This window comes from Stegostoma tigrinum, chromosome 10 (genome assembly GCF_030684315.1).
Source record: "Stegostoma tigrinum isolate sSteTig4 chromosome 10, sSteTig4.hap1, whole genome shotgun sequence".
NCBI classification, from domain to species: domain Eukaryota; kingdom Metazoa; phylum Chordata; class Chondrichthyes; order Orectolobiformes; family Stegostomatidae; genus Stegostoma; species Stegostoma tigrinum.
In genome coordinates this window covers 79,409,708-79,435,617 of record NC_081363.1, presented here as the reverse complement: position 1 = coordinate 79,435,617, position 25,910 = coordinate 79,409,708, and the positions used below count along the sequence as shown (strand labels likewise).

The following is a 25,910-nucleotide window of genomic DNA, read 5'->3' as shown; positions in this document are numbered from 1 at the left end:
CCCCATCCCAGTGGTTGTCAAGGTCACAGGTTATCTGAGTTTTTTTCATGCAAACGGCTCATTCCAAGGAGCAGCTGGGCTCCTGTGCAGCATCTCTCAATCCTTGACCCATAAATGCTTTCAGGGTATCTCTAACATTTTTGCCAGAGTAAATCTCTTTACAACATGCCCCCAAGATGAGAAGAATTAACCTGATTGAATAGTGGGGTTCTCCATTATTGCTGGCTTCCCCCAAATGTAAAGCCTATTAATTGCATTCACATCATTTTGAAAGCAACCTGCCTCGAAACCTGAGGAGTTAGTCAGCAAAAGAAGGCTTTCAGTCCCCAAATCTTCAAATTGTATGTGACCATATTGATTCCGCACCAGATATCTCAGATATAGATATCTGATCAGTATAACGTGAAAACTCATAGATCCTGCTTCCTTCCAAGGTCCACAGGCCTCATAAGGAACACAGTTGGGAGACAAAGATACATGCCTGCAAACGTAGATCATATTAACCTAAACGAAACCCTACAACTGATACAGAATAGAGGCACAATTCTGCTCATGTTACAATCTATAGGCCTTCTGAAGATTATGTTTTGATACTTGTACTGCTTTGAAGTATTAATCAGAAAGTGATCCCCCATTACTGTGGCATGATGTGCCCTTCACAACTGGCACAGACAAAGTGGAGGATGCCCCCTCGTGCAGATATCAGGTGAGTGACAGCTCTTTGGAGGGTTGGTGCGGACTCGATGGGCCAATGGCCTCTTTCCACACTGTAGAGATTCTAGGTTTACAGTGTGAGCTGGTGGAGGGTGCCAATGACTTAAAGGTGGTTGCTGAGGGGTACACACTTCAGACTAATGTCATCCATTGAATCCTGACAAATGAAACTCAGCAGTGGTCCCAGCAAATGGCAATAACCACCAGATAAATGAACAAGCCAGTAGTATGCTGAGTTGCCTAGATAGACAGAAGGTATTCTTCTGTGTGCATCAGCTAGGGTGACCATTATGTGTAGCACTCTGCACGGTGCTGCAAAGCACTGAGGCCTGGATCTGATGCCTGTGGTGATTCTGGGGAGGAAGACAATGTGTCATTAACTGGGAGGTTCCATCTCCAAAGAATGTTACATAAACAGGTCAGCAATCTGTGGGAACGTCTGTTCTCCAGTTCTGAACTGAAAAATCAATTTAAGATCACTCCTGTCTCTCTCCCTATCCTTCATTTCTGATCTGGTGTTGCTTTTAGCTCAACTTCTTCCATATTCCATCCTTCGACTAGCCTTTCACTGGTCGTGAAGATAATGTTTTGAGGCTCCTCGTTATGTCTGCTGTGACCCCCATTGACACCAGACCCAGATGTAATGGTAATACGTTGACTTCATTAAAATGCCACTGACAAACACACTGAAATTTCCCAGGGGATATTGGTGTCCCCTCAACCCCATCCCAATGCAGGTCATAGAAATGGAGTTTATCTCACTCTGTATAAAAGCAAGGAGCCCGTTTGAATTTTTTAATCTTTACTTTTATGAGTGTAAAACAAACAGCAATCTGGTCTTTGAGCTCCTATCAGCCACCTCAAACAAAGGCCTCAAACGCAGCTCTGACTGAAGAAATAATTTCAGTTTAATCCACATAACACCTACTGAAAGCACTCCATTTCTTCAAAGTGAACCGTTTTCATGTCACCAAGACTTGCACCTCTGCTTCATGTGATCTTTGAAAAATTGCAACTCTTAAAATGTGACATGGAACCTCAAGAAATGAAACATTTTTATCCAGAGCTAAATAGTGAATCACAGCATTAGTTCAAAATTAAAACTGAGTGCACAAACACTCCTCAAAATTTCCCTGCTCAGGAAATGCCCTTTTTAACAAAACTCCAATTAACTTATCTTGGACTACCCCTCAAATCCATCTCTAAAATTTTACAGCCTAAGGCATTAGATCAAGAAATATTAGCATGAGCACACCGAGGTGTAATCTAGGACTGTGGAATTCCCCCAAACTACGGAGGAGGAAATATTCCAATGGAATCACATCAGCACTAAACAAGGGAGCAGTTAACCATTGGAGGCAGAGAAGTTTTCAGGCTCCTGAAATATTTTAAAATGGAATAATATAAATATGTAGAAGAAGTGACACGGTGGCTCAGTGGTTAGCACTGCTACCAGCAGCACTAAACACCTGAGTTTGATTCCACCTTGCGGGGGATGGCTGTGTGGAGTTTGCACATTCTCCCCGTGTCTCTGCGGATTTCCTCCAGTTTCGTCTCACAGTCCAAAGATGTGCAAGCTAGGTGGATTCGCCACGGGAAATTTCCCATAGTATTCAGGGATATGTAGATTAGGTGGGTTATAGGGGATGGATCTGGGTGGGATGCTCTGAGGGCCGGTGTGGATTTGTTGAGCTGAAGGGCCTGTCTCCACGCTGTAGGGATTCTATGATCTAAGTGGGTATTTTAAAACAACTGTTTGTGACAGCTCTTTGAAATGCTGGTCAATTAATATCATTGCCCCCTCTGACTCTGTAGTCCCGCATGTAAGTGGGTGAGGCACTGACATAGAGAGAACATCACTGGGCTAATATTCTCCAGACCCAGACTAATACTCTGGAGCACCTCCAACTTAAAATTCGCATTCTGGATTTCAATACTGTGCAGCTTTTACCCTCTGTAACCTCCTGCGACTGTACATTTGATCCTTGCTCCTTTGATTCTGGCCTCTCCTTTACCTGCCAATATCAGCTGTATCTATGCTTGGTCTGCTTCCTTCCCTAAACCCCTCTCTTTCCCATCTCTCTCCTTCTCTTGACCATCCTTAAAACATATTTCTTTTGAGCAAGGTTTGTTTTTGCCACCAGTGCTCTATCATCGTATGTAGTTTGCTTTTAGATTGAATTCACCTCACCGCATTAATGGCACTGTACAGATATAATTTGTTGTTGGACGGGGAGAGTAAGACAGAGGTAGAAGGTAAAGGAGAGCTGAAAGAAATCTTGGACTGAAATGTCTGAAAACAGGAAAAGCTGGAGGAAGAGAACATTACTTATTTAAAAGATCCATAACTTCCCTGATTTAGTGAGTCACTCTTCTCTGACTTCTGACTCAAATTTTATTTGTGTAGGATATTAGTTGTGCCTCAGTGGGGGATCTCTTACATTGGAATCAGAAGATCAGATCACATCCCAGCACTTAAGGCCCCAGGGCAGTGAGGGAATTAAACTCAACCTCACTCTCAGGCACTATCCTTAACCAATATCCTCACGACACATTTCCAACCCACTTCCTGGACAAATATGCACTCCAATGCTGCACCTCGTTGTAACTCTCGTGGTGATGTTGCAGCAAGGACACTGTGTGCTCAGGGACACATACATCTAGCTTATGGACTTTAACAGACCATATGGCTGGGCTCTTCACTCACTGACACGGTGCTCACTCACTCTGAGACCACCTTGCCTTGACTTTTTGTGCATTGTCAGATACCTGGTTCATATTACTTCAGACTTACCTTGTCATTCATTGCAGACATAGATCCAGGAAGTTTGTCATGGTCGTCAGTGGTATGAGTCAAGTCAAGGGAGATAGCCTTTGTTCAGGGAGTCCCAGCGCAGTAAGTCATGGACAGCCTCTGGCACCAATCCTGGGGCTTATACATGGTCAGTTAGACAGTCAGGGCCAGTCAGATTCAGGATCCTCTCTGTGCAAGGGATAAGGAACTGAATGTTAGGCAGGACACCACCTCACTCTTTCTGCCCTATTAAGGGCCATTTTCTTCCTGGAATTAGAGAGGCATTAATTAAGACTTGTGAAAGTAGGTAGAACAGCTATTAGTGCTGGTGAAGGTGGGGGGAGGTGTCCTGAATGAGTGGTTGTGCAGCGTAATGGATGACTAGGTTTGTGGTGGGTCACAGTGAGTGAGGGGTGATGTTGCAGACAGTAAGTGAGGATGGCAGCTCTAACCTTGGTGGCAACCGCGGACAAGACTGGTATGGCCTGATGTTGTGGTCCCCGCTCTGGTCAGAGAGGAGGAAGTTCCATCTTTGTACTGCCCCCTCTAGCAGGAGCTCCAATCCCTGTCCACAAACCAGGATGCTGGGAAATGGGCAGGGCAGCTCCAGGCTGACATGGCCCATTCGGCTGCGCAATGGGCTTTCAAAGCTGACATGGGCACTGGGGAAAATTCTGGAATATCTCAGCAGCAACACATTGTTCTGGCAATGATGCGTAGTAAGATGGAGCTAGAATTGGGTAAGAGAGTTTCTGTTGGGCTGGGGAGGATAATTAATGAAGCGCATTTGGTAAGATTCAGCAACAAAAATCCTACTAAAAGCTTGATGCAACTCACAGTTAACCAAAAGAATGTGAGGTTCATCCGTGTACATGTATTACGTGAGAGGTCGGGCTAAACTGCCTGTTTGAACCTGTTGCTTCAAATGGTCAATCACAGTCATTTCCGAGGAATCTAAAATTCTACATAATTCTCCTTCTTTCAAGTATCCTGGGATGGTTAACAGCCCATATACCTCAACAGACAAAGTGCAAAATCCTCTTGCCTGCTAAGAAATTGAACTTTCTGAGCCAGACTGAATATGTGACCTGATAGAGGACTTCAAAGTAGTCAAGGGTCCTACCAGAGTCAATGTGAGACGTTGAATCCATTGGTTTACAAGCAAGCTTGAGACTGGGTTAATCACAAAGAGAAAGAATTAGAGAGGAAATTACGAAGAAAGTCCTGTGCACAGAAAGTCGTTAGAATGTACAATTGACTGTCACATGCCATATTGATCCAGTGTCCTTTCAAGGGGGATTAACAATTGCTACAACAAGAGAATATTAAGCGTGCAGGCTGAGACTTCACATTTCAATTCGAGAAAGTGGAATTGATAAACTGAATGGTCTGCATGTCCCTTTTGCTGTTAGTTTCTGTAATTCTCCAGCTGAGGAGGCCTGAGGGATAGAAGTCATCGCTTTCTGTCCTGCTACCCCTATGCTGCCAAGACTATTGAATTGCCAAATAAACAAAGCTACTCTGGACTGTCATTTTCTACCTGGGACAGATGTTTAAAGACAGAAGGGGAAATTGAAAGACTTCTGAAGTCGCATATATTCCACTTCAAAACATCCAAATACAGTGGGGGGGGGGGGGGGGGGGGCGGATGAAAGTGGGTGGGTCACAAATGACATGAAGTTTATATTGTGCACAACCAGAAGTCATCACACTATTTTGCTGGCCAATTTGGCCTCTCATGATAACCTATACGTCATTACGGATCAATGGATTACAGTACGTTTAAAAAGACTTCTCCAATGGTTTTAGTCCATTTGCATTGAAGCATTCATTTAACCCAGCCTTCCCATTTATTCTTATGCAAAGTATGCTGAAATCTATCAAGGGAAGGCCAGCTAACCCCATAGTGAGGCCTGTCATGCAGGCCTCATTTTTTCTTTCTCTCTCGAAGAAAGATTCTGGACCAGTGCCATAAAGTCTGCCTCTGAAGGTCTCATTTATTTTTCCTCAGTTGCTTTCTTTCTCTGATGAACAAGCTGGAGTGGTGTCAGTCTGCGGTGAGGATATGTCTGGCAGTTTCTATGGCTTTTTGCAAAGCTGGAGGGGTGCCAATAGGGCCTGTTTCCACAGGTACAATTTGCTTTCCTCTTTCCTACATCCGTGTCTGCCTGTCACTTTATAAATAAATTAGCCAAACAGCAGCCACTAGTGAGGCATATGGTATATCTCAGAGGAGACCACTTACCCTCTACCTGACCTTTATTTATCCAAGTGAAATGGAAGTCTCATCCATGCTTTTGTTACATGTAGAGACTTAACTATTCTAATACCGTCCTGGCCAGCCTTTCATTTTCCACTCTCCGTGAACCTCAGCTCGCCCAAAACTCCCATTGAATCCCTGTGCTTGCAGACTTACTTTGGTTTCCATCCACCAATACTTCAATTTTGTATGTTCTGCCTTGTGTTTAGACACTCCATGGCCTCACCCCTCCCTATTTCTGTAACCTCCTCTATCCATGTAACTCTCTGATAAATTCGTCTAATCGCAGCCTGCCTTTCATTCCGTATTTCCTTTGTCTCGCTTTTGATGACCATTGCTTAAGTTGTCATAAGTTCATAAGTGATAGAAACAGCAGTAGGCCATTTGGTCCATTAAGGCTGCTCTGCCATTCAATATGATCATGGCTGACCTATCTGTGGTCTCAGCTCCTCCCACCTGCATTATCCCCGTAACCCTTAATCCGCCTACCAGGTAAAAATCTATCCAACTGTGTCTTAAATATATTTAATGAAGCTGCTTCTACTGCTTATTTGGGCAGAGAATTCCATAGATTCACCACTCTCTGTCCTAAATCTACGCCCCCTCATCTTGAGGCTAAGTCCCCAAGTCCTAGACACTCCCACCAGTGGAAACAATTTGCCTGCCTCTATCTTATCTATAGTCTTCATAATATTATATATTTCTATAAGATCCCCTCTTATTCTTGCTCCGGGAAGCGAGAAAGGAGGTTGCTAAGCCGCTGGCGAAGATCTTTGCTTCCTCACTCTCCACGGGAGTCGTACCAGAAGATTGGAGGGAGGCAAATGTTGTTCCTCTTTTCAAGAAAGGGAATAGGGAAATCCCTGGAAATTACAGACCAGTCAGTCTTACGTCTGTGGTCAGCAAGGTTTAGGAAAGAATTCTGAGGGATATGATTTATGACTATTTGAAAAGCATAGCGTGATTAAAGGGAGTCAGCATGGCTTTGTGAGGGGCAGGTCATGCCTTACAAATCTTATTGAGTTCTTTGAGGAAGTCACGAGACAGGTTGATGAGGGTCGAGCAGTGGATGTGGTGTACATGGACTTCAGCAAGGCATTTGATAAGGTTCCCCACGGCAGGCTCATTCATAAAGTCAGGAGGTATGGGATACAGGGTGATTTGGGCTGTCTGTATTCAGAATTGGTTGGCTGACAGGAGGCAGACAGTGGTTGTAGATGGTAAGTATTCTGCCTGGAGGTCAGTGCTGAGTGGTGTCCTGCAGGGCTCTATTCTTGGGCCTCTGCTCTTTGTAGTTTTTATAAATGGCTTGGATGAGGAGGTTGAGGGGTGGGTTAGTATGTTTGCTGATGACACAAAGGTTGGAGGTGCCGTTGATCGTATCGAGTGCCATTGCAGGCTTCAGCGAGACATTGACAGAATGCAGAGCTGGGCTGAGAAATGGTAAATGGAATTCAACCTGGATAAATGCGAAGTGATGCATTTTGGAAGGTCGAACTTAAATGCAGAATATAGGATTAAAGGCAGGATTCTCGGCAGTGTGGAGGAACAGCGGGATCTTTGTGTTCAAGTGCATAGCTCCCTCAAAGTTGCCACCCAGGCGATAAGAAAGCATATGGTGTTTTGGCTTTCATTAACAGGGGATCGAGTTTAAGAGCCGCGAGGTTATGCTGCAGCTCTACAAAACCCTGGTGAGACCACACTTGGAATATTGTGTCCAGTTCTGGTCGCCCTATTATAGGAAAGATGTGGAGGCTTTGGAGAGGGTGCAAAGGAGGTTTATCAGGATGCTGCCTGGACTGGAGGGCTTGTCTTACGAGGGGAGGTTGACTGAGCTCAGACTTTTCTCTCTGGAGAGAAGGAGGAAGAGAGGTGACCTGATCGAGGTGTACAAGGTAATGAGAGGCATGGATAGAGTCGATAGCCAGAGACTTTTCCCCAGGGCAGAATTGACTGCTACGAGGGGTCATAGTTTTAAGGTGTTAAGAGGAAGGTATAGAGGAGACGTCAGAGGGAGGTTCTTCACTCAGAGAGTTGTGAGCGCATGGAATAGTTTACCAGTGATAGTCGTGGAAGCAGAGTCATTAGTGACATTTAAGCGACTGCTGGACATGCACATGGACAGCAGTGAATTGAGGGGAATGTCGGTTCAGTTATTTTGTTTTTGGATTAGGATTATTCCACGGCACAACATCGTGGGCCGAAGGGCCTGTACTGTGTTGTACTTTTCTATGTTCTATGTATTCTTCTAAATTCTATAGAGTACAGTCCCAGGTGGCTCAACCTCTTCACATAGAGTAACCCCCTCATCTCCTGGTGACTTCCTCTGCTTCGCTGCAAAGCCAGTATATCCTTCCTAGAGTACGGAGACCAGAACTGCACACAATATTCCAGGTACGGTCTCGCCAGCTCCTTGCACAATTGCAGCAGAATTTCCTTTTACTTAAATTTAATCCCTCTAGCAATGAAAGTCAACATTTGCCTTCCTGATTACCTGTTGCACCTGTAAAGCAACTTTTAGCCATTCATGCACAAGCGCTCCGAAGTCACTCTGCACAACAGCATGCTGCAATCTTTCACTGTTTAAATAATAGGGAGGTGATGGCCTAGTGGTATTATTGCTGGATTGTTAATTCAGAGACCCAGATAGTGTTCTGGGGGCCTGGGTTCAAATCCCACATGGTAGATGGTGGAATTTGAATTCAATAAATATCTGGAATTAAGAGTCTAAAGATGATCATAAATCTATTGCCAACCGGAACTCCATCAACAAACACATTGATTTGGAGCCAATCTACCATCCCCTGAGAAAAACAACAGGAAATGACATCACCAATGCAGGAAATGGCATCACCAACCCAAGGAAACCTAACCAGATAAATAGAAAGCAGGACATAACACCAGCGCTTCGTCGGAGGCTCACTGATGATGTTACCTAGAATGGTGACGAAATGTCTGATAACGAACCTTCCAGCTCAGTGAGCAAACTCACATCCAGAACCTCAAACTGAGCTACGAATCTTCTCAAAACTCGCTCTATTGCCAATTGTCAGGAAAAACCCATCTGCCTTCACTACTGTCGCCTGTGAACTCCCAGCAAGAGTGGGAGCAGGTGGATAAACGATGGGAAACTCAAAAGACACTTTCCTCGAACAGTTTGGTAATTAGTTATAAAAAATATCTGAGATACTAAGAAAACAATAAAAGAAAGAGTTAAAATGAAACAAAGGACTACAGATGCTGGCACTCTGCAACAGAAACAGAAAATGCTGGAGAAACTCAACAGATCAGGCAACGCCTGTGGAGAGAAAAATAGAGCTAACATTTCATATCCAGTGACCCTTCTTCAGAACTGGAAGCAGCTGGGAAATGGTGGTATTTCTGCAGTTGATGTCGTGGGTTTAGATTGGGGGAAGGATTGAGTTGAATAGATGGAGACAGTGCCCAGATTGACAGAGAAAGAGAGAAGGGAAGCAGACAAAAGAATTGCTGAGAGTAAGCTTAGAGACAAATAAATGCTGACTGGGTGCTCAGGAAAAGTGTGAATAGTTTAAACTGGGTTTGGCTGTGGCATAAGGGTTGTTGTATTTAACATGCTAATGAATACACTGGAGGTTTACCCAAAATCAAGCCATTGACACTGCAATTCCATCTGTAAAACTGATGAAAGTTGGTTGTGCATTATAAAACTTTGTAAAAAAAGAAAAACCTGAAGCAATTATAAAATATAATTTTAGACTTTAAATTTAGACAAGTATCTACAGATTAACCATAAAAGATTTACTGATGCCCACACCCAATAATACAGCTCACTTATTGCCTCCCCCCTTGTATTTTAGAATATAGAATTTCACTGAACAGCATTACTTTGCTGAGGATTTACTTATTAGTGACTAACACACAGCAAATTATAACATTGGGCTTATAAAATACAAATTACTGCTACTAAATTGGGTTGGGCTTATGCAAACGACCAGTTGGGCCTATTTTTCTGGTTGAATCTGACTATGCTGAAATGTTGTCAGATTAAAATACATGGTTAACCTCAGTGACGTCTAAACTACATGGTAATACTGTAACCTGAAGGTGACCAACCCTCATTCATTCATTCGTTCACAGACACAGGCACAACGGAGAGAACACAGTATTCATACTGAGGTTCAAGCGTTTGGCCAGCCATGTTTTCACTCTCTTGCTTCTGCTATCTGACAGAATGGTTATACCCCAACTGTCCCACTCTGTCAATACAGAGAGATGACTGGTGATGGTTTAACCTGAGGGTCACCACACCTCAGGCAAAGTCAAGAAGATGGGACCCTCATGGTGACCTCAGCCAGTGTGGGAATTGAGCCCACACTGTTGGTGTTAGCCTGTATAGTAAACCAGCCATCCAGCCAACTGAGTTAACTGCCCCCTCCGAATAATTACTAAACTGCAGGAAAAGGCAGGAGTTACTTTCTGCTGCTATTTCTAGATGGTTTCCTGTGGTACAAATGAAATACAATTTGATGGTAATGCACTCTTTGTCCTTTCACTTTGTCCCAGTGTGGTGACTCTCTAGAATCATCTCACACATATTAAGACTATTTAGCCCATTGTACCTCAGCCAACTCTCTAATGTGACTGTCTCCTCCTTCACTTTCCTTGTAGACCTACACAATCTCCCCTTCAAATATAAATCCCATTCCACTTTGCTGTCTCCTCTTGAATTTGTTTCCATCATCATTTCAGGAAGGGCATTCCAGATCACAACTGATTTATAAAATAATTTATACTTCCTCTTTGGCTCCTTTCCCAATTATCCAAAATCAGTACTCACTGATTTTCCCTCTGGTCAATGGGGACTGTTTTTCCTTGATTTGCTTCATCAAACCCTTCATCATTTTTAACTACTTTCAGTTTTAGTTTTATGCTGACTGTTTCAGGCCAAAAAGGTTGTTTAAAAGAGGTTAATATTAACTCTATGCTTATGTACCCTTTGCTCTATTTATAAGACACAGGATCTCCAATGCCTCTTATCCACTTTCTCAGCCTTCTCTGTCAACTTCAATGATTTATACACACAGGTCACTCTGTCTGCATGTACATTAGAATAATACCATTTATTTCATATTGCCTCCTGACACAAGATACCTCTCTGTATTAAACTTCATCTGCCAACTTTGTCTAATACACCAAGCTGCCAATTTCTGGTTAAGGTCAAAAATCACAAGACACCAGGTTATAGCCCAACAGGCTTATTTGAAGACACAAGTTTTCAGAGTGTCCGAAGGCTTCTGTCTTCAAATAAACCTGTTAGACTATAACCTTGTTTTGTGATTTTTGACTTTGTCTACCCCCATTCAACACTGGTGCCTTCACATCATTTCTAGTTAAAGTCTGTCACTATCCTCCTCACAGTTCACAATGCTGCCAGGTATGTAATGGTGTTGTTGTACCCTGCACAATCAAGACTGGTTCTTTAAATCGATTAAAGGCAGCAGCGGACCTTCTTCTGATCCCTGGGGGATCCCCACTAGATAGCTCCCTGCAGTGTACCATGACAGCAGTGTGTGCAGGCTAATAAGTGGCAAACTCTCACGCTTGAAACGATAGCTGTGCATAACCGCCTTCAAATTGTCCTTCAAATAACACACCATCACACCTTGAGAAAAATCCTCCAAAGCTGCTGAGTCCAAATTCTGGAACTAGCTAACTGTACTGCGGGGGAACCACTACTAAATGTGCTACAGCAGGTCAACAAGGTGAATCACCACTACCTTCTCACCAATGCCAATATCCCGACAATAAATTTAGAAAGATTTTGACAGCCATCTGTGTAGTTGCCTTCAGCCTCCACCAGAAGCTGAGATATCCTTGACTCTAAATAACGATGAGACTGATAGCGGGGGCATATCTAGCAGTGATAGCGTGATTGCTGGGTCCTTGTTCTCCCCAATACAGCGATAAAATGTATCAGGTTCTGATAAATTCAGTTTTACGGGTCATTCAGCCAGAAACTGGAATGAAATCTTTATGGACGAAGCTGATCAGGTACCAGAGCATTAGCTCTGAAATTCCTTTGGGAAATTATCAGCGCCAATTTTAATTCAACTCACCTTGGAATGGTGCAAGGGGAAGTGTGCTCGGGGGCTACGAGATGACACTGTACTACCTACCACATCCCTTCCAACACTTTAACGGGCCTGAAATCAGGAACAGAAGAGCCTCCCATCCCATTGCCGTGAGACAATGTCACATCCCAGTGACATCCCAGCCTCTCTGGGATAAACGATAGCAGCTTTCTTAGTTATATTTTGTACCTGTGACTTCTAATGGCTTATGTGCAAGGACATCCAAATCTCATTGCCTCCAAAATATTTAGCATGGCTAATTTTCTCTGAAATTCACTTTATGCTATTTACAGCACGAGGAAGCAAATTCCTTATCCTCTTCTTATTTTAACCGCACTGAAGCAGACTTAATGGGTTGAATGGTCAGCTTCTGCTACTATGTCTTAGGGATAAAAGTATTTCTTCAGCCTTCCTTATTGGATTTATTAGTGATTATTTCACACATAAGGCGTTCCGATCAAACTCCTTCATAATACGAAAAAAATCTATTCCTAACCTTCTCGTTCCAAGACAAAATCGCACCCAGATTTCTCTGATAGGTATAACATTTATAAATCTTTTCAACCTCTCCAATGCCTCTATATCCTTTCTGTAAGTGCAAGATCAGAACTGTGCACTGCACTGTAAGTGTGAACTAACCAAATTTCAATGGATTTACTCAGGTTTTCTATTTTGTTCATCTAGAAATGAACACCAGTGTTTTGTGTCATTTTTAAAAAATTAAATTAAAAGATTTTCCCTTGCCTTCCAAATGAAGAAAACCGAAGAAGAAATGAAATGATTCCTGCAAGTGATATCCTAAATGTAACCAGCAGAGCCACCATAGTGCAGTGGGAAATGCCTTTAACATAATGAGTTTCACATTCAGGAATCTAATCATAGAATCCCTGCAGTGCAGAAGCAGGCCATTCAGCCTATCAAACCCATACCAACTCTCTGAACAGCATCATACCCTGACACATCACCCCCAACCTTATTTCCTGCAATCATGCATTTGTCATGACTAGTCTGCACATCCCTGGGCAATATGGATAATTTAGCATGGTCAATCAACCTAACTTGCACATCTTTGGGTTATGGGAGAAAACCAGAGCACACAGAGGAAACCCACATGTATGTAAGAAGAACATGCAAACTCCACACAGACAGTCACTGGAGGCTAGAATTCAATCCAGGTCTCTGTCACCTGTGAGGCAGCAATGCTAACCACTGAGTCACTGTACTGCCCTTTGTTGTCACTTCCTTTCCAGAAAGGGGTAAAATTATAAGATGCCATCTTCCTACATTTGAGATCTGGCAAAGTCATGGAAGATGGGAAAGAAAGACACAAAACAAAAAGATGAACATGCATTCATAAAGTGTCATGGTTCACTCCAGAATAATTCACATCATTGACAAAAATGGAAATTACTTCACCCAATCTGTGTAAATCTAAGATCCCACGTACAGCACTGTGGTTTGCGACAAGATGTTCTCTTTTAGCAATGTCGGTTCTGGGGACAAATATTCTATTTCAAAATAGCATTGTGGAATCTTTCACATCCACCTGAGAGGTCATGAAAAACATTTACTGAAGAGTCTGAGTGTAATGCACCAAATTATTGTGAAATGTGCAATGCTGAACAAGAAATGACAACACATCTGGATAAATGACCTATCCAACCAGCACTGGGGTCTTTCAGGCCCTGATGCTCAGATGACCGTGCTCCATGTTTCCTCACCCTCAGCTTGCCCTCTTTGTAATGCCTCTGAACCAGACATTGTAGGTCCAAGCTCCACTTCAGAAAGTTGAACAAAGAATCCTGGCTGACACTTCGTGGCCCCTGCTGAAAGTGCCGTCTTTAAGATGAAATGTTAAACTGTGTTAAACTGGATGGTGGATGTAAGAGACACTGTGACCCCATGGAAGAACAGCAGGGAAATTCACCTTGGCATCCTCGTTAGTGTTTATACTTCAAATAACTTAGCTAAAAACCAACAGTCTGATCTTTATCAAAGAATCTGTCAGGGATGTAGATAGGTTAAGGGACTTGGCAAAAATTTGGTATAATCTAATGCAAGAAAATGTGAAATTGTCCATTTTGACAGGAAGACTTTAATGAAAAAGCCGATTTTATTCAAATAAAGAGACATTACAGAGCTCTGTGATATCGAGGGATCCGAATGTCCTGGTACGTTAATCACAAAATGTTACACTGCAGGTATAGGAAGTGATTAGGAACCCAAATGTAATGCTGTAATCTATTGCATGGGGAATGACCTATACAGCTCAGGAACATTAGCCAAACAGGCCCCTTACCGGCCAGCTCCAGCTGTACATCACTGTGTCCTGATTAGCAAGATCAATCCAGGGCTACTCGACAATGTGGATTAATTTTCATTAATTGGCAACCACCTCTCAATGAAGGCAGACACATTCAAACATGCCAGGACCGCCTTTGACAGTCCAAGGAACAGATTCAGACCCAACAATGCAGCAATAGTCAGGAGAGTACAGTTTGTTGTAGCTCCTCAAGTGGAGTAGGAGATGATGTTGAAATCAGCCAGCACTCTTGATTGAGGTCTCTATCAGGCGACCCATCCTTTCTTGGAGGGTACAGTTCTCATGTGAGATCCAGGACTGGTGTCACACATGCCCACATGTTAGTTAAAGGATGTATTGGCTCCTTATGTCAAGACTCACATGATGGCAGATGGTAAAACTTGAATTTAATAAAATCTGGAATAAGGAGCTGGCCTAATGTCTGCTGAGTTTTGTAAGGGGAAGCCTTTCCTGCCCACACACACCCCCTAACATCCCCTTACCAAATGGGGCATGGAACCTCCCAGATACCTGCAACAGTGAAGTTGGCAGCTACCCTACGTGATAGGGGGCACTCGGCTGCCCTATTGAATTGACCCCCAGTGGGCCCTCAATCAGTACTACTGTTCGAGCTAAAGGACATAGCTGCTAGACTGAGTCTGTGTCAAATGCTGAGGGAACCAACAACAGGGAAAACATTCTTGACTTCATCCTTATTAATCTGTCTGTGGCAGATCCATCTATCTGTGGCAGAATCAGTAAGAGTGACCACCTCACAGTCTTTGTGGAGACAAAGTTCCATCTTCATTTTGAGAATACCCTCCATCACATTGTGTGGCTCTATAACTGTGCAATCGGGACAGACGTTGAACAAATCTAATAGTTCAAGCCCGGGCATCCATGATGGGCTGTGGAACATCAACAGCAGCAGAATTGAATTCTACACAATCTGCAACCTCATGGCCCGGCATATCTCCCATTCGACTATTAAACAACTCACTGAAGGAGGAGGCTCCACAAATATCCCCATCCTCAATTATGGAAGAGCCCAATTCTTCAGTACAAAAGATAAGGCTGAAGTATTCACAGCAAACTTTAGGCAGAAGTGTCGAGTGTATGATCCATCTTGGCATCCTCCAGAGGTCTTCAGCATGACAGATGCCAGTCTTCAATTAATTTGATTCGCTCCACATGATATCAAAAATCAGCTGGAGACTCTGGATACTGAAAAGATTATGGGTCTGGATAATATTCCTGCAATAGTACTGAAGACCTGTGCTCCAGAATTTGCCACTTCCCTAGCCAAGATGTTTCAGTTCCTATGACTCCAGGCCTATAGCAATGTCGTTCATTCTTAAGTGACGTCTGAAATCACTCCAGTAAAACCATTGAGTTCAATTGGGCAATAACCACTGGCCCAGCTAGCGACACCCATATCTGTGAACAAGTTGTTAAAAACTGCTGATAAGGAACAAGATTATTGCTGTCCTTCTATCAGCAATTTAACCCAGCCTACGCTACAGAGATCACAATGTGAAAGCGATGTGCTGAGGTGGTGTCTGGAGGCACCATTCTCAGTCAGAACAAGTGGAAGGCTGGCCCCAACACCGCCATTGGACAGGTTACATGAGTTGTTTAATCTCATTGGATGGCAGTGTTGAAATCACAGACTGCCAGCTCCTGCTCTATCAGGTAGCACGCTGACAAGCCCCTCCCCCCAAATAACCTGAGGTCTGCCAGTGCCCCAACGTCTCTCTCTCCGAATAGATTCCATCCATTGTACCTGTGCACTTGTTGAGATAACAGCAATTACTCAGTGCAGCGTTAAATCAGCATCAATTCTGCTCTATGCTGGGAAACTGGATGTGCATTTCTGTAGCTCCTTTCACAGGCTCAGGACCTCTTAAGAAAAGTTACAGTCAAGGAAATACATCCAAAATGTGCTTGCTGCCATGGCAATCAGCAGGATCTATAAACAGCAATGTGTTAATGGCCAGATGATTAAACACAGAATGAGGCCATTCAGCCCATTACATAGAGCTAATCCCCCCCTTCCCCATATCCCTGCATACCATTTCTATCCAAGTGACCAAACAATGCCCTTGTGATTGCCTCAATTGACCTTTCCTCAAAACAAATCATTTCAAAGAGAACAATGTTCTTTTTGCACTGTTTAGGAGTGTCAGACTGTATTATGGAACTGAATCTTTGGACTGGGAATTGAAATCATTACCTTTGAACCGAGTGGTGAACGTACTATCCACTGAACTAAGTTTGACACCTCAGTAATGTTGGTTGAGGGATAAATATTGGCTGGGACAGCCTTGCTTTTCTTCAAACAAAGCTGTGAGAAGGTCATGCCTCCACGTGAGAGGGCAGTCATCTCTCTTAGTCATTGACTCATGGAGTCATAGAGTTAGATAGAATTATATATAACAAGGGAGGAACTGTTGATAAGGTAACAAGTGAATTGCACAGGAATTATAACACAGGAGCTGGTCATTCAGTCAGTCAGGTCCCTGGCAGTGTTTATTTTCCACACAAACATCCCCCTTCTCCTTTTCATCTCCCTCTATCAGTATATCCTTTCCTTCCCTCCTTCCTGATGTGTTTATATTGCATTCTATTGAACACATCCAGGCTATTCACCTCAGTTAGTCCAAAGAGACTGAGCTCGATGGTAACAGACCCTTTGGTCCAATTTGTCCATGCCGACCAGATATGCTAAATTAATCTATTCCCAATTGCCAGCATTGACCATAACCTTCTAAGCCCTTCCCATTCATGCACCCATCTGGATGCTTTTTAAATGTTGTGACTGTACCAGCCTCCACCACTTCCTCTGGCAGCTCATTCCATACAAGCACCACCGTCTATTTGAAAATGTTGTCCCGTAGATCCCTTTTAAATCTGTTCCATCTCACCTTAAACCTATGCCCTGTAGTTTTGGACTCCCCTACCATGGGGAAAAGGCCTTGGCTAGTCACCCTATCCGTGCCCCTAATAATTTTATAAATCTCTATAAGGCCACCCTCAGCCTCTGATGCTCCAGGGAATATAGCAGTTGCTGCTGGGATGGATATCCCTCACTAGTGTTTCAATGTAGAACAGATGAAGGGTCTGGGCCCGAAATGTCAGCTTTTATGCTCCTAAGATGCTGTATTCATCCAGCTCCACACTTTGTTATCTTGATTTCTCCTTGTCGTCTGGAATGGTGTCGATTTACCAACATGTAGAAAGAAGATCCTCTGATAGCGCAGCCTGTGAGAGTGTCAGCCCGGATTATCTGTTCATGTCTCTGGAGTGGGAATTGAACAGAGGGGCAAGCGTACGACCGCTTGAAGCACAGTTGAGAGTGACGAGGTAACCGATCTTGCATCCACTGGCCACACCATCACCGCTTGTCGTTTGGGAGTGGGGCGTGTCTGGTAACGAAAGCAAGCAGGCTCCCCTGCTCCCGGTCCGTGAATCCTGCTGGGAATTCAAAGGAATTATCGAGCACTCGGTTTTGTTGGACTGACCACTTCGGCAGGAAACCGCAGAGGCTGTGGGTGCCGACGACACGTTCACTCAACGGGAGACAAAAGGCAGAATTATTTCTCCTGATGTACCGAACCCATTAGCGTCATCCTCCCCAAGGCTGGAGAAAAGCATTTCTTACCCTAAGTGGTAAGGAGTATTCTGAGAGATAGGTAAAGACAGCGTGATTCCACAACATAACACATCTCACAGAGAGACAGGCAAAACAGACGGTGGTTTAACCTAAGGGCCACCACACCTCAGGTAAGGGACAAGGTTGAGAAGGTCGGGAATCTTCATGGTGACCTCAGCCGGTACATGGATTTAACCTGAGCTCTTAGTATCAGTTCACATTGCATCCCAGCCAACTGGCCCCATAAGCATGGAGATAAGTACAGCAAGCAGGCAAAAACTTAGCAGATGGAATATAATGTGGGGAAATGTGTGGTCGTGCACCTTGGCGGGAAAAATATAGGAGCTGAACATTGTAGAACAGAGGGAATTAGGGGTCCTCATCCATAAATTACACAAAGCTAGCATCCAGATTCAGTGAGTAATAGGGAAGGCAAAGGCAACAGAGTATAAAAGTAGGGAGGTTTCGCTAAAACTATACAAGGTACTACATAGACCACAACTGTAATACTGTGAACAGTTTTGAGCCCCTTATGTCAGGAAAGATACACTGGCATTGGAGGCAGTCCAGAGAAGGTTCACTAGGTAGATCCCAGGTATGGAGACGCAGCCTTGTGAGGAGAGGTTGAGCAGATTGAGTCTGTATTCAAAATATAGAAGAATTGAGAGGCAACCATATTGAAACATACTAGACTCTTAGGGGACTTAACAGGGTGGATGCAGAAATGCTATTACCTCTTGAGGGACCATTTAGGACAAGAGTTCATAACCTTAGAATAAGGGGTTGCATATTTAAGAGACAGGTGAGGAGGGATTTCTTCTCTCAGATGGGGTGAATCTATGGAATTTTTGACCGCAGAAGGCTGTAGAAGCTGGACTGTTTGGTATATTCAAGGCTGAGACAGACAGATTTTTGATCTGTAAAGGAATCGAGGAGAATGGGGAAAAGGCAGGAAAGTGGAGTTGAGAATCATCAGATCAGCCATGACCTAGTTGAATGGCAGAGCAGACTTGATAGGTTGAATGGCCTACCTCTAATCTCACATCTATGCTCCACACATTCCCCCCAAGAGAAAACTTCTAATCTACTATGCCGGTTTGGGAAATGCATCCTAGACACCAAACCCCACACAACATGGGCAATCCTGTATCCTCCACCCACCCCTTCCCCATGGACAAGTTGGCCCATCAAACTTGCACCTACATTGTGGTGAATATTAACATTTAGGATTTGCCTTTTAAAAAAGGGTGTGTAAATCAGTTGCAAGTACCTTGCGGATTGTTAGACCACAACTGACTGCAGGAATGGTCAGCCTCAGGACGTAGCAATTTGAGATCCAATTAAAGATGAGATATTTCACACTGCATCATTTGCTAACAATGGGAGAAAACAGTTCCTTCTGCAGAGGAAGACATCTAGGCATGTATCATTATTTTTAATTGGTTAGAACGATACAAAACAAATACAGACTTATAATTAAAGGTTTCATTTCATAGAACAGTAATTAACAAGGGAGGAACTATTGATAAGATACCAAGTGAATTGGACAGGAATTATAACACAGGAGCTAGCCATTCAGTCAAACAAGTCCCTGCCAGTGTTTATTTGCCACACAAGCACCCCCTTCCCCTTTTCATCTCCCCCATCAGTATACCCTTCTCTTCCTTAATTCCTGATCTGTTTATATTGCTTCCTATTGAATACATCCAGGCTATTCACCTCAGTTACTCCAGAGAGATTGACCTTGATGGAAATAGCAAATTCAGGTAAGAAAACTCCAGCATTGCTAAAAAGAGATGCAAAATCTCAGTTTTTCTGCTAGTCTGGATGAGGGCAAGATGATTAACATCTCTTTTTAGTAATGTTTATGTCTGTCCTGCAAGCAACTATTTGTAAATCTGAACTTATCATTTAGAGATAAGACAATTAAAGGCTCCTTGTATGGAAATGCAGTTAAACTGTTACAGAATTATGGCATCCAGAATTGCATGCAGAGGGAGTAAGAGAAATACGTGAAAATTGATCCCATTTGGATTAGTGATCTAGTGGTGCAGTATGTAGCATTCTGTCTCTCAGCCAGAAACTCTGGCTTCAAGTCCCGCTCCTGGACTTGCTAGCCAAAGAAAGCGCATCCAAAATGAGCACTCTGGAATTCCTCCCTCCCAACACAAATTAAGAGCAGCCGAGGTTCCCAGTCAGCCTTGTTATAGAAGGAAAACTGAAGCCCCTACCATCACTATCCAGGTCTACAACTTGTATGTGAGAGAGTGTGTTGCCACAGCAATTTGGACTCCTGAGGGGTCAGCTGCCAGGGCAGTCAATATGGATCAGATTGGTGCCAACAGCAGCTTGGGGTTTAACCTCCCCCATTTCAGTTAGTATGTAATGGGACCTGTCTTCTTGACCTATTGCTGGGAAGGATCATGGTTCTGGGAGTCACACTTACCTTTAGGCAGAGAACTAAGGGAAAAGATTTGGAAATGTGCTGATCTGAGAACAGTAATATTCAGACTTCCAACCAGCTATCATTAGATGTAGCTAAGACATCTAGTTTTTAAAATTCTCATCCTTGTCTTCAATTGTCTCCATTGCTTTTCTCTACCAACCTTACAACTCTTTGTAACCACTAAACACTACCAATTCCTACCTCTTGTGCATTGCTAATTTTAATCACTCCAGCACTGGCGACTGAGCCTTCGAGGAAATTGACCACCTTTCTCTTCACCTAGCTGAGATTCGACAGAACCCCTTCTCTTTGACCAAGTTTTTAGACAGCTTGCTATTTCTTTTTAAGTACCATGACTGATTTCAGCTGATAAAACTGACATTTGGACTTCCGACACTTCCCCATCTACAATCCGACCCCACCACCCAAGACATTTTTCCATCCCCACCCTTGTCTGCCTTCCGGAGAGACCACTCTCTCCGTGCCTCCCTTGTTCGCTCCACACTCCCCTCCAACCCCACCACACCTGGCACCTTCCCCTGCAACCACAGGAAGTGCTACACTTGCCCCCACACCTCCTCCCTCACCCCCAATCCCAGGCCCCAAGATGACTTTCCATATTAAGCAGATGTTCACCTGCACATCTGCCAATGTGGTATACTGTATCCATTGTACCCGGTGTGGCCTCCTCTACATTGGGGAAACCAAGCGGAGGCTTGGGGACCGCTTTGCAGAACAACTCTGCTCGGTTCGCAATAAACAACTGCACCTCCCAGTCGCGAACCATTTTAACTCCCTCTCCCATTCTTTAGATGACATGTCCATCATGGGGCTCCTGCAGTGCCACAATGATGCCACCCGAAGGTTGCAGGAACAGCAACTCATATTCCGCTTGGGAACCCTGCAGCCCAATGGTATCAATGTGGACTTCACCAGCTTCAACATCTCCCCTTCCCCCACCGCATCCCAAAACCAGCCCAGTTCATCCCCTCCCCCCACTGCATCATACAACCAGCCCAGCTCATCCCCTCCCCCCACTGCATCCCAAAACCAGCCCAGCCTGTCTCCACCTCCCTAACCTGTTCTTCCTCTCACCCATCCCTTCCTCCCACCTCAAGCCACACCACCATCTCCTACCTACTAACCTCATCCCACCTCCTTGACCTGTCCATCTGACCTATCCCGTCCCTGCCTCCCCACCTATACTCTCCTCTCCAACTATCTTCTCTTCTCTCCATCTTCGGTCCGCCTCCCCATCTCTCCCTATTTATTCCAGAACCCTCTCCCCATCCCTGTCTCTGATGAAGGGTCTAGGCCCAAAACGTCAGCTTTTGTGCCCCTGAGATGCTGCTTGGCCTGCTGTGTTCATTCAGCTTCACACTTTATTATCTTGGATTCTCCAGCATCTGCAGTTCCCATTATCTCTGATATAATTTGGACTTTTGGTTACTTTTGGCCAAAGGCATAATATAAATTCAATTGTTGATAATGATGTACCAAGTGAGTTGCTTTGTCCTGGATTCTGATGAGTTTCTTGAGAGTTGTTGGAGTTCCCCTCATCCACAAACATATTCTACTATACTCCTGACATATGCCTTATAGATGATGCAAAGGCTTTGTGATATCAGATGGTGATTTAGTCTCTAAATAATACCCAGTCCCTCAGTCAAGTTTCATGTCAAAGGTGACCCTCCCAAGATGTTGGTATTGGTGGTCAATTTAGTGATGCTAACGCTGTCGAATATTGAAGACTCACTTGTTGGAGTCGTTAGTACTTGGCACACTTATGAGACACAGTGCTAATTATCAGCTCAAGTATGACTGTTGCACAGGCCTTGCTGCCAGCAGGTTACTTCATTGTTTGAAGAGTTGCAAATTAGACTGAACATACGATGATCATCTGTGAGCATCCCCCCTTTTGCCTGTCGTAGTGGTGGAAAGATCTTTGATGAAGCAGTTGAAGTTAACTTGACCTCAGACACTGCCTTGAAGAACTCCAGCAATGACGTCCTGGGACTGAAATGAGAAGCCTCCATCAACCCACATAGACCTCCTTGTGCAGCTCTGTGTCAAACATTGTCAGATTACACTCTTGTAAAACACCCAGGATATGTCAATGCATTAAAAATGCTGCATAAATGAAACTTCTCGATGCTGTTGATCCATAGCTGTATATTCACAGATACAAAGCCTGTGTGACACCATTTTGCCAGGTATTGGTTGAAAGTACGGGCTTTTCTGAGTCCAATTTCAGGATGTGGGTAAATCTGACGGGAGCGAGCATTTATAGTCCATCTGCCTGGTAAGCCTTCTGCTGAAACTGTTACAAACCAATGGTTTGATACAACTCATTGGCTTGGAAGACCACTTTAGAAAGCAGTAAAGAGTCAACCACTGTGTTGTGTTACTGAAATTACATGTAGGCTAGACCAGAGAATACCTGTACTTTATTTGTAGCGATCTGTGATAGGATCGAAACTCAAGCCCTGCATTATTTTCAATCTAATATCATAATTGCTGCATAACCACACTTTTGCCTCATTTTGATGTACTGGTGTCAAGCTGAATTTAGCATGTGCATAGAATGTAGCACTGTTTCATAAGAATCATGTTGAAGGTGACAGATAGCCTGAACATTATTTAGTCCTTGTGAGTTCAGCTGCTCCATGCCTATCTGAAAGCTGCTTTGTGATCTAGCGGAACTATTCTCTGAAGTGAATTCAGAATATTCTGGAAAAGGAAGTAACACACCCCTGTCCTACTTCAATCATTGTCAGGACGCACTTTATGTCCTAATTTGAGATTGTTTTTTAACATTAAATATCCTTCCAGAAAAATAAAGTCTCCTTAATTCTTGCAAGGGAAGCTCACACTTCTCAGACTTGAGAATGATGTTGAATTTGAAGACATCTGATCTCGCCAGTATTCTCGTCAACATTTACCCCTCAACCATTCTGTCAATGAGATTATCCAGTCAATTCCCAGACGTATAGTGTAACAGATAGTCTTACTTCAGACAGTGACCGGACCTCCTTCATATTAATTGAACTGCTCTCTCAGAATGCTCTCTAGAGTTATACTTAACATATAATCACATTATATTTGTGTGGGACAGAGTCAGTATATATTGCTGTCAAGCCACTCTCTGATACAAGCCAAACTTGAGCTGGAGTAGCCCATTGCAATTGTGATCTCACTCAACAGAAGAGCTCATTGGGGATGTTGCTGCAGGAGGTGCTGAAACTTGGCAGGGAAAGTTCAGGAGTTGCCAATTCAGGACTTTAATCTTTTGAGCGCTGTGCTTGAGTCCTTTTGATCAGAGATGGGGCTGAGAAAGAAACAAAAGAGACAAAGATCTGGACCTTATTTGACTGGTTGAGTAAGGATTTGCTTTTGTACAAATATTCATTTAACCAGTTATTCATTCACATGGAGTTGGACCAAAATGTTAATTAAGTACCCAGACTGTGGCTGTCGAACAGGCTGTGTAACTGTGGCACAATGAAGAGTCTCACAGTGGTGAGACCGTAAGCAATAAGAACAAGTCACTGCACCAAGTTACCGAGCTTACAATGAATTATTCATTGCAGAAAGAACCAGCTTCTTTTAACCAGAGGTACTTAATGATGAGATGGAAAGCAAACCCTGGACACAATAAAACAAAATCAATGAAATAGGCTTGAAAGCAAATGGCAATATCTCCATAAGAATGGCGTCAGATTTGGAAACTTTGTGACCTGAATGGATGACAACCTGTGGAATGAGGTTTTTTTTTGAGAATTGTGATAGACCAGAAGGTGGTTTCTTAATAAAATGTAAATAATGAGCTAGCGTGAAACACAAAAGGGAATGAGAGGCTAAACTGAAATGGAGAGAAGCAGCAAATAACATTACAGCTACAGCACAGGCTCAAGGCCATACAATTCCCACTAACTTGCCACAAACAAGCCTCAGACCCCTTTCCAAAGTCCCCAAACCAACACAATCCAACTCAATGTCACATATAAATGTTGTTGACCAACCACAGATGTGACCCTCTCTGAACCACCTGCACTAATCTTAGAAGCAAAAGCCTGACAAACATGCAAACATAGAAACATAGAAGACAGAAGCAGGAGGAGGCCATTCAGTCCTTTGAACCTGCTCTACCATTCATCACTATTATGGCTGATGGTCCAACTCAAAAGCCTAATCCTGCTTTCTCCCCATAACCTTTGATCCCATTCAGCCCCAGTGCTATACCAGCAGCCTCTTGAATATATGCAATGTTTTGGCATCAACTACTTCCTGTAGTAATGAATTCCACAGGCTCATCACTTTTTGTCTCCTCATCTCCATCCTAAATAGTCTACCCCAAATCCTCAAACTGTGACCCCTGGTTCTAGACACACCCACCATCAGGCGTATTCTACCTGTGTCTAACCTTTCTCGTCCTCTTAGAATTTTATAAGTGTCTGTGAGATCCCCCCTCATTCGTCTGAACTCCGGTGAAAACAATCCTGACCTAATCAATCTCTCCTCACATGTCAGTTCTGCCATCCCCTGAATCAGCCTGGTAAACCTTCACTGCACTTTCTCTGCACTTTCTGTACATCCTTCCTCAGAAAGGGAGACCAAATTTTCACACAATATTCTAATTGTGGCCTCACCAAGGCCCTGTATAACTGCAACAACACATCCCTGCTTCTGTACTCAAAACCTCTCACAATGAAGGCCAACATACCATTTGCCTTCTTTACCGCCTGCTGCACCTGCATGCTTACCTTCAGCGACTGGTGCACAAAGCTGTCCAGGCCCCACCGTACACTCCCCTCTCCCAATTCACAGCCATTCAGGTAGTAATCAGCCTTCTTGTTTTTGCTTCCTTGTCACAGTTCACCCTCCTATCCAACTTGGTATCATCTGCAAACTTTGAGATGTTACATTTGATTCCATCATTCAAATCATTAATACATATTGCCAATAGCTGGGGTCCCAGCACCAATCCCTGTGACACCCCACTAGTTATTGCCTGTCAATTTGAAAAGGACCTGTTAATTCCTACTTTTTGTTTCCTCTCTGCCAACCTGTTTTCTATCCATCTCAATACATGTCCTCCCAGTCACATGCACTTTAATTTTGCATGATAATTTCTTATGTGGGATTTTGTCAAATGCTTTCTGAAAGTCTAAATATACCACATTGACTGGCTCTTCCTTGTTAACTTTACTCATTACATCTTCATAGAATGCCAACAGATTTGTCAAGTATGATTTCCCTTTCATAAATCCATGCTGATCCTGTTGCTGTTTTCTAAATGCTCCACTGAATCCCTGATAATGTATTCGGGAATATTCCCCACTACCGACGTAATGGTCTATAATTCCTTGTTTTCTGGATGTGAGTTTGCTCACTGAGCTGGAAGGTTAGTTTTCAGACGTTTCGTCACCATTCTAGGTAACATCATCAGTGAGCCTCCAACGAAGCGCTGGTGTTATGTCCCGCTTTCTATTTATCTGGTTAGGTTTCCTTGGGTTGGTGATGTCGTTTCCTGTTCTTTTTCTCAGGGGATGGTAGATTGGCTCCAAGTCAATGTGTTTGTTGATGGAATTCCGGTTGGAATGCCATGCTTCTAGGAATTCTCGTGCAT

At 43.6% G+C, this 25,910-nt stretch overlaps 1 protein-coding gene across 4 annotated transcripts in view; it reads right to left on the bottom strand.

The window, feature by feature from the left end:
• The window catches only part of si:dkey-13p1.4 (transmembrane protein 151B), a 187,609-nt gene that overhangs the window by 82,696 nt on the left and 79,003 nt on the right, over window positions 1–25,910 (bottom strand). The window contains exon 1 of one of the 4 annotated variants that reach the window (XM_059649293.1): window positions 23,377–23,396. The exons of 2 other annotated variants lie outside the window; for them this stretch is intronic. In XM_059649293.1, the coding sequence (XP_059505276.1) occupies window positions 23,377–23,378 (2 nt within the window). In that variant the 5' untranslated portion in view covers window positions 23,379–23,396. Of the gene's footprint in view, window positions 1–23,376; window positions 23,610–25,910 lie in introns of those variants that run through there. One more of the 4 variants, XM_048537126.2, reaches the window with a different exon arrangement.